The sequence below is a fragment of the Oncorhynchus mykiss genome, chromosome 4 (assembly GCF_013265735.2).
Source record: "Oncorhynchus mykiss isolate Arlee chromosome 4, USDA_OmykA_1.1, whole genome shotgun sequence".
In the NCBI taxonomy this organism is placed as follows: Eukaryota; Metazoa; Chordata; class Actinopteri; order Salmoniformes; family Salmonidae; genus Oncorhynchus; species Oncorhynchus mykiss.
This window is the reverse complement of record NC_048568.1, coordinates 26,158,325-26,171,057: the sequence shown is the minus strand read 5'-3', so window position 1 is coordinate 26,171,057 and position 12,733 is coordinate 26,158,325. Positions and strand designations below refer to the sequence as shown.

The following is a 12,733-nucleotide window of genomic DNA, read 5'->3' as shown; positions in this document are numbered from 1 at the left end:
AAGTATGCTATTAAGAATAAACATTATCACCTGTAGCCCATACAGCATAGTGGCTATAAATAAATAGGCTGAAGCATGGGGTTACCTATCTGCATTTACCCTATTGGGCTAATCATTAGTCGAGTAGCAGGTGAGACACAAAAATATCCGCTAGCGGGTGAAATGAAAACATTCTTTCAACGCTTAGGTTGGCTAGTGGTTCAGAACAAATATATTGCGGGTCGGAAACATTTTTTATCAATATAATACATTTTTTTTAAACCCACAAGCTTGCTGTATTCTTTGAGCCACGAGGCAGACATAAGGCTACCAGCCACGCACACGGTCTCTTATTTGTGTGTGAGAATACGACACGTTTCCAGTTTACTTTCCATATATATAGCCTAGCTCACGCTAAAATGACTAATTTAGGCCTAACCAGATAAATAAAAAGAAAGGTGTACGATATGGGCAGGGGTGCAACTTTGGTTTTAGAAGTGGGGGCATAACTAATCATTTTTTCTTATTTTGATTCAGTAGGATAAACACTACAGTCTACCTGACCGCTCGGAGGCATCCGTATGGTCCTAAAGCACACCATTGCCTCGTTTTGTAGCACATTCCAATGATAAACTGGGTGGGACAAAAATGCTATTTCAGAATGTGGAACCGTCCCCAGAGAAAGTTGCTCATCTGATATGGGTATAGGCTACAACACCATCGTGGAAACAGGTGCTGCGCTAGTGAAATCCCCAGTTTATAAGGACAACAACGTGGTAGATGGTCAGCCTGCACAAAGGGCAGTTAAAATCTGGTGTGTAGGCCTACCTGGGCTCTTGTAGATGTTGAGTACGTCAGTAAAGTAGTGAGGTAACAGTCTCTCTAGAAGAAGCAGGACATCTTCCAGCTCCTCTAGGATCCCCACAATAAGGAAGTTCTCTAGAACGTTCTGTTTGGCCCTCTCCAGTGCCCATTGTCCCGGCTCCCTGAAACACACAGAACAACAGGCACAGTCAGAGGAAAATATTAACCAACCCAGAGGGAATTATAACAAATAATACTTTAATAAACATTACCTTTTGAAAAAATATTAATACCAGTCAGGATAATGTGTAACAAATGTGGAGCCTGATTCCCTGCAATACTGGTCTTATTACCTGCACTGGGGGTGCTGTCCACAGAAATATGGGATGATGTAGAAGAGTCTGGGGTTGGAGCATTCTGGGTAATTCTCCAGGATGCACACATTGATGTCCTGGACAGGAGGGAGACCGAAGAGACAGCCCATCAGAAAACCAGACAATCACCTTCAGGTTGTACAGGAAGTTGGCGGCACCAATTAATTGGGGAGGATGGGCTCGTGGTAACGGCTGGAGCGGAATATGTGGAATGGTATCAAATACATGAAACACATGGTTTAATGCCATTCCATTCACGCCATTCCAGCCATTATTATGAGCCATCCTCCCCTCAGCAGCCTCCAATGTGACAAGACGCCTACTATTCTGCAAGAATAATGGGATTGAATGAAAAGTGCAATTGTACATTACTCTCACTAGGGGGAACCCTTCACCAAGTCTTCTGTCTTAAGGAACTCATACTACTTTTTGATGGTTAGCATTGGTAAACCTATTATGGTGGACAAGAATCATTGACATTACCTAAGAATTATGGTGGTAAACAGTAACATTTGGAAGACAAGCTGCATTATGGCTATAACATAACTTTTTGGTTTGAACACTATTTTACATAGTATTTTAACAAATCAAAAAGGAACTAAAAAGAAGAAATAAGATGAACTCCAGAAACTTCCATGGCACTATTAATATGTTTGATCTCTGGCCACTTAGTTAAATGGGATGTAGATCTCCCTGCACCACCCCTCCTCCTAGCAGGCAAAGAGGTGGGGGGCATAATTACATTTCTAAATCATGTTACGTAATTATGAAGTTAATATGTATTTATTTGAATTATTTATGATTGTAAAATGTGAACATCTTAAATAAAGATACTTTTTTAAACAAACCAAAAAAAGTAAACAGGCACTATCTTCAAACCACTCTCTGACAGCCTAAATAAGACATTCAGCTTCCTATAAGCAGTTATTAGCTAATCTGTTTCCTTCTCAGTGGAATATGTAGGGTATCTCAAGAGCAACATGTAGTGAGAGGTCAATGCTATTATTCTCTGACCAAAATGATGACTGTTTAGTAATGCAGACCAATATACTGAAACAAGGGTGACCTTTGGTCTCCTCCGCTAGCCACATTATTTTGGCCACGCTACAAACATCCCAATCCCACCATCTTCTCTCCCTCCTGACCCAGCCCCTATATGAAAAAGAAAGTGTCCAGAGGCAGGAGCCACTGGAGCAGAGCAGTGAAACACTAAACCACCTCTCTGTTTAACCAGTGGGCTGAACAAAGAAGGCCCAGAGGCAGGAGCCACTGGAGCAGAGCAGTGAAACACTAAACCACCTCTCTGTTTAACCAGTGGGCTGAACAAAGAAGGCCCACTGAGACCAAATTAAAAAAGAAAGAGATTAAAAACCCATAAAGGAGTGAAGTCACCCAGTCTTTTCTCTCTCTCTGCTACAAACCCAAGAGTCAAATCCATGTCATGTCAGGTGACGTAAGCTTTATTGACAGCAACGAGGCCTGGGCGACACAACACTCAAAAACACATGAAAGATACACACACACACTCAAAACCATTCACATACACAAGCAGGCACGCAAGCTCGCACACCCACACACACACACACACACACACACACACACACACACACACACACACACACGAAAACCCAGACCCATTTCTCTGAGTTGAAACAGGTGAAGAGAGAGTAGACATGAATAAAAAGAGCAGGAGGTCTTGTGTGATGTTGGTTTATTTCAATGTGGCCTACATGCTGATAGGTGAGAATGTCCTCAGTTTTACTTGGAAAAGGGCAATTTGTCAAGTTCACAGCTGGAGCCTAGATGCCTCACCACAGAGGGTAACCCTTTCCTGTTGTCAATGGCCAAAAGCGCCCTTTTTGGCTTCATGGGTGGAATGTTATTAATATTCATAATAAACATTATCTAAAGAAACCCACCTAAAATCTGGTGTTTCTATGTCAAACAGTTTTGTTATATTTCAGTCTTCTGTGATGTATATAAAGTGTAATATTGGGCTGGAAACTCTAAATTGAATACATTTAAACTCTATATCTGACATGGAGAAGGTCAGAGACACAATGCTAGGACAACAACCTCGCCCTCAATGTGAGCAAGTCAAAGGAGCTGATCATGGACTACAGGAAAAGGTGGGCTGAACAGGCCCCCATTAACATCAACGGGGATGTAGTGGAGCGGGTCGAGAGCTTCGAGTTCCTTGGTGTCCACATCACCAACAAACTATCATGGTCCAAACACACCAAGACAGTCATGAAGATGGCATGACAACACCCTTTCCCCCTCAGGAGACTAAAAAGATTTGTCATGGGTTAGCAGATCCTTAAAAAGTTCTACAGCTGCACCATCGAGAGCGTCCTGACCGGTTGCATCACCACCTGGTATGGCAACTGCTCAGCATCTGACCGTAAGGCGCTACAGAGGGTAGTGTGTACGGCCCAGTACATCACTGGGGCCAAGCTTCCTGCCATCCAGGACCTCTATACCAGGCGTGTCAGAGGAAAGCCCAAAACATTGTCAGAGACTCCAGTCACCCAAGTCATAGACTGTTTTCTCTGCTACCGCATGGCAAGTGGTACCGGAGTGCCAAATCTAGGACCAAAAGGCTCCTTAACAGCTTCTACCCCCAAGCCAAAAGACTGCTGAACAGTTAATCAAATGGCCACTGGACAATTTACATTGAACCCCCCATCCATTTATTTTTACGCAGCTGCTACTCGCTGTTTATTATTTATGCATAGTCACTTCACCCTCACATACATGTACAAATTACCTCTAACCTGTACACCCACACACTGACTTGGTACCGAGTCTGGGTCTGGGATAAAAGGAGAAGGGACAGGGGAGAGCTAGGGTGAATAGATTTGAAAAGACACACACTGAGAAGCACATAAATACTACACACACACGCATACGCACACGCACACACACGTACACAATTTAGCAAAGTACTGTTCATTCTTGCACTTCTCCCATCAATTAGAACTATAACAGTCTAGAATAATTTCTTCCTCCATCCAGGGAAGCAGGAAGGAGAGAGTGTGTGTGTAGCGGGAGTAGGACACTATGCAGTGCATTCAAAAAGTATTCAGACCCCTTGACATTTTCCACATTTTGTTACGTTACAGCCTTACTCTAAAATTAATTAAATTGCTTTTTTCCCTCATCAATCTACACACAATACCCCATACTGAAAACGCAAAAACATGACATTTACATATTCCGACCCTTTACTTAGTACTTTGTTGAAGCACCGTTGGCAGCGATTACAACCTCGAGTCTTGTTGGGTATGACGCGACAAGCTTGCCATGCCTGTATTTGGGGAGTTTCTTCCATTCTTCTTTGCAGATCCTCTCAAGCTGTCAGGTTGGATGGGGAGCATCACTGCACAGCGATTTTCAGGTTTTTCCAGAGATGTTCGATGGGGTTCAAGTCCGGGCTCTGTCTAGGCCACATTCAGAGACTTGTCCCGAAGCGACTCCTGTGTTGTCTTGGCTGTGTGCTTAGGGTCATTGTCCTGTTGGAAGGTAAACCTTCAGTCTGATGTCCTGAGCGCTCTGGAGCAGGTTTTCATCAAGGATCTCTCTGTACTTTATTCAGTTCACCTTTACCTCGATACTGACTAGTCTACCAGTCCCTGCCACTGACAAAACATCCCCACAGCATGATGCTGCCCCCACCATGCTTCACAGTAGGGATGGTGCTTGCTTTCCTCCAGACGTGATGCTTGTCATTCAGGCCAAAGGGTTCAATCTTGGTTTCATCAGACCAGAGAATCTTGTTTCTCATGGTCTGAGAGTCTTTTGGTGCCTTTTGGCAAACTTCAAGCGAGCTGTCATGTGCCTTTTAATGAGGAGGGGATCCATCTGGCCATAAAGGTCTGATTGGTGGAGTGCTGCAGAGATGGTTGTCCTTCTGGAAGGTTCTCACATCTCCACAGTGGAACTCTGGAGCTCTGTCAGATTGACCATCCGGTTCTTGGTCACCTCCCTGACAAAGGCCCTTCTCCCCCGGATTGCTCAGTTTGGCCAGATGGCTAGCTTTAGGAAGAGTCTTGGTGGTTCCAAACTTCTTCCGTTTAAGAATGATGCAGTCCACTGCGTTCTTGGGGACCTTCAATGCTGCAGACATTTTTTTTTTACCTCGATACAATCCTGTCTCGGATCTCTACGGACAATTCCTTTGACCTCATGGCTTGGTTTTTTCTCTGTCAACTGTCGGAGCTTATGTAGACAGATATGTACCTTTCCAAATCATGTCCAATCAATTGAATTTACCAGAGGTGGACTCCAATCAAGTTGTAGAAACATCTGAAGGATGATCAATGGAAACAGGATGTACCTGAGCTCAATTTCGAGTTTAATAGCAAAGGTTCTGAATACTTATGCATGTAAGGTGTTTCTGTTTTTAACTCATAATAAATTTGCAAAAAATTCTAAAACCTATTTTTGCTTTGTCACTATGGGCTATTGTGTGTAGATTGATGAGGAAAATGTTTTATTTAATACATTTTAGAATAAGTAATGTAATGTAACAATATGTGGAAAAAGGGAAGGGGTCTGAATACTTTCCGAATGCACTGTATGTTTCCATTCTGGACCCACTCTCAGCCAGATCCCTGCAGTCCTTGTTTTCACACTTATCAACAATGTCGTGCCTGTGACTCACATGACATTTGCCTGTGACTTCACTGTGTTCCTCCCCCCTTATACACATAAAACATGACTTAATGTACCCACAAAAACAGAGAGGGAGTGGTAGGGTGAGGCGGGTGTGTGTGTGTGTGATGTGTGAATTATGATATCACTAAGGTTGCAGGAAGTGTTAGGTTGCATTTCACATGCCCACTATTAAATACTACACTCTGTCACCCAGCTCTGGTCCTGTCTGGGGTTCTGTGGTGTTAATTATACTGGGACACCTGGTGTACATTCAGGTCACAGCACAACACAGAGACCTGTCAGAAACATGACATATTAGCTTCATAAACCATTCATAAGCTTTGAGTGGGCCCCTGTACCCTCATAGGGCCCGACTGGGGCCACGCGACGATGGTAGAACTGGGGCTTTGATAACAGACCACCATTTCCCCTCTTTCTTGCTCTTTTTCGCTACTCCTCAATTTCTCAAACTCTCTATTCCTCTTACCAAAAAACATCATGAATTCCTATTAAACCCACAAACTCTGCGGGAAACACAATATGAGAGAAAAGGACACGTGTCAGGAGAATGGAGGAATGGGGGAATGGAGGAATGGAGGAATGGGAGAATGGAGGAATGGGAGAATGGAGGAATGGAGGAATGGGAGAATGGAGGAATGGGAGAATGGAGGAATGGGAGAATGGAGGAATGGAGGAATGGGAGAATGGAGGAATGGGAGAATGGAGGAATGGAGGAATGGGAGAATGGAGGAATGGAGGAATGGAGGAATGGGAGAATGGGAGAATGGAGGAATGGGGGAATGGAGGAATGGGAGAATGGAGGAATGGGAGAATGGAGGAATGGGAGACTGGAGGAATGGGAGAATGGAGGAATGGGAGAATGGAGGAATGGGAGAATGAGGAATGGGAGAATGGAGGAATGGGAGAATGTAGGAATGGTAGAATGGAGTAATGGGAGAATGGAGGAATGGTAGAATGGAGTAATGGGAGAATGGAGGAATGGGAGAATGGACGAATGGGAGAATGGACGAATGGGAGAAATGGAGGAATGGGAGAATGGAAGAATGGGAGAATGGACGAATGGAGGAATGGGAGAATGGACGAATGGAGGAATGGGAGAGTGGAGGAATGGGAGAATGGAGGAATGGGAGAATGGGCGAATGGAGGAATGGGAGAATGGAAGAATGGGAGAATGGAGGAATGGGAGAATGGAGGAATGGGAGATTGGACGAATGGAGGAATGGGAGAGTGGAGGAATGGGAGAATGGAGGACTGGGAGAATGGAGGGATGGGAGAATGGGAGAATGGAGGAATGGAGGAATGGAGGAATGGGAGAATGGAGGAATGGGAGAATGGACAAATGGAGGAATGGAGGAATGGGAGAATGGAGGAATGGGAGAATGGAGGAATGGGAGAATGGAGGAATGGGAGAATGGAGGAAGGGAGGAATGGGAGAATGGAGGAATGGGAGAATGGAAGAATGGATTGGGAGAATGGAGGAATGGGAGAATGGAGGAATGGAGGAATGGGAGAATGGAGGAATGGGAGAATGGACAAATGGGAGAAATGGACGAATGGAGGAATGGGAGAATGGAGGAATGGGAGAATGGAGGAATGGGAGAATGGAGGAATGGGAGAAATGGACGAATGGGAGAATGGCGGAACGGGAGATTGGACGAATGGAGGAATGGGAGAATGGGCGAATGGAGGAATGGGAGAATGGAGGAATGGGAGAATGGAGGAATGGGAGAATGGAGGAATGGGAGAATGGAGGAATGGGAGAATGGAGGAATGGAGGGATGGGAGAATGGGAGAATGGAGGAATGGGAGAATGGAGGATTGGAGGAATGGGAGAATGGAGGAATGGGAGAATGGACAAATGGAGGAATGGAAGAATGGAGGAATGGAGGAATGGGAGAATGAATGGGAGAATGGAGGAATGGAGGAATGGTAGAATGGAGGAATGGGAGAATGGAGGAATGGAGGAATGGAGGAATGGAGGAATGGGAGAATGGACAAATGGAAGAATGGAGGAATGGGAGAATGGAGGAATGGGAGAATGGAGGAATGGAGGAATGGGAGAATGGAGGAATGGGAGAATGGACAAATGGAGGAATGGGAGAATGGAGGAATGGGAGAATGGACGAATGGGAGAATGGAGGAATGGGAGAATGGAGGAATGGGAGAAATGGAGGAATGGGAGAATGGAGGAATGGGAGAATGGAGGAATGGGAGATTGGACGAATGAAGGAATGGGAGAGTGGAGGAATGGGAGAATGGAGGACTGGGAGACTGGGAGAATGGAGGAATGGGAGAATGGAGGAATGGGAGAATGGAGGAATGGAGGGATGGGAGAATGGGAGAATGGAGGAATGGGAGAATGGAGGAATGGGAAAATGGAGGAATGGGAGAATGGAGGAATGGGAGAATGGAGGAATGGGAGAATGGACAAATGGATGAATGGAGGAATGGGAGAATGGAGGAATGGAGGGATGGGAGAATGGAGAAATGGAGGAATGGGAGAATGGAGGAATGGGAGAATGGAGGAATGGGAGAATGGAGGAATGGGAGAATGGGGGAATGGAGGAATGGGAGAATGGAGGGATGGGAGAATGGGATAATGGAGGATGGGAGAATGGAGGGATGGGAGAATGGGAGAATGGAGGATGGGAGAATGGGAGAATGGAGGAATGGAGGGATGGGAGAATGGGAGAATGGAGGAATGGGAGAATGGATGGGAGAATGGGAGAATGGAGGAATGGAGGGATGTGAGAATGGAAGGATGGGAGAATGGAGGGATGGGAGAATGGACGAATGGAGGAATGGGAGAATGGACGAATGGAGGAATGGAGGGATGGGATAATGGAGGAATGGGAGAATGGAGGAATGGAGGAATGGGAGAATGGACGAATGGGAGATTGGACGAAAGGAGGAATGGGAGAATGGAGGGATGGGAGAATGGAGGGATGGGAGAATGGAGGGATGGGAGAATGGAGGACTGGGAGAATGGACGAATGGAGGAATGGGAGAATGGACGAATGGAGGAATGGGAGAATGGAGGAATGGGAGAATGGATGAATGGAGGAATGTGAGAATGGTAGAATGGGAGAATGGGAGAATGGACGAATGGGGGAATGGGAGAATGGAGGAATGGGAGAATGAAGGGATGGGAGAATGAAGGGATGGGAGAATGGAGGAATGGGAGAATGGAGGATTGGGAGAATGGAGGAATGGGAGAATGGAGGAATGGGAGAATGGAGGAATAGAGGATTGGAGGAATTGGAGAATGGAGGAATGGAGGAATGGGACAATGGAGGAATGGAGGAATGGAGGGATGGGACAATGAAGGAATGGAGGGATGGGAGAATGGAAGGATGGGAGAATGGAGGGATGGGAGAATGTAAAGATGGGAGAATGGAGGAATGGGAGAATGGAGGAATGGGAGAATGGAGGAATGGGAGAATGGAGCAATGGAGGAATGGGAGAATGGAGGAATGGGAGAATGGAGGAATGGGAGAATGGAGGAATGGAGGAATGAGAGAATGGAGGGATGGGATAATGGGAGAATGGAGGATGGGAGAATGGGAGGATGGGAGAATGGAGGAATGGGAGAATGGAGGGATGGGAGAATGGGAGAATGGAGGAATGGGAGAATGGAGGAATGGAGGAATGGAGGAATGGGAGAAATGTGAGAATGGAGGGATGGGAGAATGGAGGAATGGAGGGATGGGAGAATGGAGGGATGGGAGAATGGAGGGATGGGAGAATGGAGGAATGGAGGAAAGGAGGAATGGGAGAATGGAGGGGTGGGAGAATGGAGGAATGGAGGAATGGGAGAAATGTGAGAATGGAGGGATGGGAGAATGGAGGAATGGAGGGATGGGAGAATGGAGGGATGGGAGAATGGAGGAATGGGACAATAGAGTAATGGAGGAATGGGAAAATGGAGGAATGACAACAGCCCACAAGGGGCAAACACTTCATTACCCTTCCTTTGTATGCCACACCACGTACCCTGTGCCTTCTAGGAATAGACCTATGGTTTCTATTGTAGAACTGTTACAAGGAACTCTTTCAGGACTTCATACATTCAATACCGTAGGGCTATAACTAACACAGTGATATTATTACTATTACTACAGTATATGCTGAGACTCACCTGATTATTTTTTCTCAAATATGTCATTATGGTAAGAAAAGAAGGTGTTTGATGTTCCAGCATCTAAATCAGTTGAACCTAAGACACTCATGCAGAGTCAAAAACACTGTAAAATCTATTAAATCCATATAATCTGAAACCTTCCAATTTATCAATTTCCTTTTGTAGAATGTTCGAGAATGAGACATCTCATGTATAATTGTTTTTCAATAACGTGCCTTATTGCCAGAGAATAATGGAAGCATTACACAGCCATCCTGACGCTGAAACAGATGGAGACAAGGAAGGACTGTGTACAATCTAATAACTCAGTCATCCAGTCAGTTACTGTTGAGGTCAGAATGATCCTCATACTACATTAATATCCTGGACCATTAGCATTCAAACCAACACACTGATGCTGCTAATGGAACGAAGAAGTCTCACCAGGTATCTCTCGTCACCTTTCATCCCTGGTGTTCGGATGAGGTGATTCTGCTCCCCCCTCCAGTCCCCGAAACGTCGGAAGAAGTAGTTGGAGAGGAAACGGTTAATGGGGTCCCGTATGATGTTGATGTAGACGGGCTGCTCTATCCTGAACCTGACAGACAGAGGGACAGATGGACGGGCACATATTTATACAGGGTACATAGTACAGTTCTTCACAGTGGGGCAGTATTGGGGCCTAGTTGATAAGGAGATGGGCAACTGGCTTACACTGTACAAAACATGAGGAACACCTTCTTAATATTCATTGCACCTCCCTTTCCCCTGAGAACAGCCTCAATTCGTCGGGCCATGGGCAAGGTATCGAAAACTTTCCACAGGGATGCTGGCCCATGTTGACTTCAATGCTTCCCACAGTTATGTCAACTAGGCTGGATGTCCTTTGGGTGAAGGACCATTCTTGATACACAGGAAACTGTTGAGTGTGAAAAACCCAAACGTGTTGCAGTTCTTGACACACTCAAACCGGTGCACATGGCACCTACTACAATACCCCGTTCAACGGCACCTCAATCACTTCTTCACCCTCTGATTGGCACACACAATCCATATCTCAACTGTCTCAAGGCAAGTCTCCTCCCCCTCCTCTACACCAGGGTTCCCCAGCTGGCGGACCGCGGGTGATTTTATTTGTCCAAACAAGTTTGGGCTTCTTTGCTGTCTACAAATGATTTGTAATTATGTTCCGGCCCCCTGACCATCCGCTTAAGAAAAAAGAGGCCCGCGGCTGAATCTAGTTGATGATCCCTGATCTACATTGACTGAAGTGGATTTAACAGGTGACATCAATTAAAGGATCATAACATTCACCTGGATTCACCTGGTCAGTCTATGTCATGCAAAGAGCAGGTGTTCTTAATGTTTTGTACTCTCAGTGCATATTGCCATTGTTGGTAAAGACATTAAATCAAATGTCAAGACTTTTCTGAAAATGTAAACTATAGAGGCGGTTCTGATTAAAACATTGTCCAGTCATAGCTATAACAGTGAAACTCCACTGTTTCAGGTGGTTCTGTATGCCATTGAGACCTTAGCATCATAGACGGATGGATGGTGCCAGTTGTCATACGTGATGTGCTCTGCAGTAGTTACCGGGTGAAGTTGAGAAAGTGGACATGTCTGGTGTACAGGAAAGGCTGAGGGATGTTGCTGATGTTCCTCATAAGGTCCACCTGAAAGACACACATCAAGAGAAATGACTGTACTAGTCTATACTTGTATCAAAGACAGTATGTCTCTCCAGGATGGAAGCAGAAACAAACAGAAAGTTCATTTAGAACCATTTTCACTTAACCCTTTTGTGCTTTATAATAGGCAATGATGGAATATCTGTAATTAATGACACATTAATTTCACATGTTCTGGCATCAGCAGAGAAATCGATTAAGAGGTTGTGGAGACTCCCTGTCCACTGTGTCAGAACCTGACAACATCATCATGTTGGAGACACCCTGTCCACTGTGTCAGAACCTGACAACATCATCATGTTGGAGACCCCCTGTCCACTGTGTCAGAACCTGACAACATCATCATGTTGGAGACTCATTGTCCACTGTGTCAGAACCTGACAACATCATCATGTTGGAGACTCCCTGTCCACTGTGTCAGAACCTGACAACATCATCATGTTGGAGACCCCCTGTCCACTGTGTCAGAACCTGACAACATCATCTTGTTGGAGAACCTGACAACGTCATCATGTTGGAGACCCCCTGTCCACTGTGTCAGAGCCTGACAACATCATCATGCTGGAGACTCCCTGTCCACTGTGTCAGAACCTGACAACATCATCATGTTGGAGAACCTGACAACATCATCATGTTGGAGACCCCCTGTCCACTGTGTCAGAACCTGACAACATCATCATGTTGGAGACCCCCTGTCCACTGTGTCAGAACCTGACAACATCATCATGTTGGAGACTCCCTGTCCACTGTGTCAGAACCTGACAACATCATCATGTTGGAGACTCCCTGTCCACTGTGTCAGAACCTGACAACATCATCATGTTGGAGACTCCCTGTCCACTGTGTCAGAACCTGACAACATCATCATGTTGGAGACCCCCTGTCCACTGTGTCAGAACCTGACAACATCATCATGTTGGAGACCCCCTGTCCACTGTGTCAGAACCTGACCTCATACAGGCTGGAGCGAGATCCCCAATCCCCTCATCTCCCATTATTACATTAATGAGAGCAGCTAAACCACACCACATGTTATGTTATCCCTCAGTGGGTCTCCCTGTTGATAAAGCCCATCTGGTTCTAGT

The 12,733-nt window shown here is 45.5% G+C and overlaps 1 protein-coding gene across 2 annotated transcripts in view; it reads right to left on the bottom strand.

Moving 5' to 3' along the window:
• The window catches only part of LOC110522377 (uronyl 2-sulfotransferase), a 117,826-nt gene that overhangs the window by 6,760 nt on the left and 98,333 nt on the right, over positions 1 to 12,733 (bottom strand). For both annotated transcript variants that reach the window (XM_036976014.1, XM_036976015.1), the window contains 4 exons: positions 11,554 to 11,633; positions 10,402 to 10,555; positions 1,137 to 1,234; positions 808 to 965 (listed from right to left, as the gene is read on the bottom strand). In XM_036976014.1, coding sequence (XP_036831909.1) covers positions 808 to 965; positions 1,137 to 1,234; positions 10,402 to 10,555; positions 11,554 to 11,633 — 490 coding nt within the window. The remainder of the gene's footprint in view (positions 1 to 807; positions 966 to 1,136; positions 1,235 to 10,401; positions 10,556 to 11,553; positions 11,634 to 12,733) is intronic.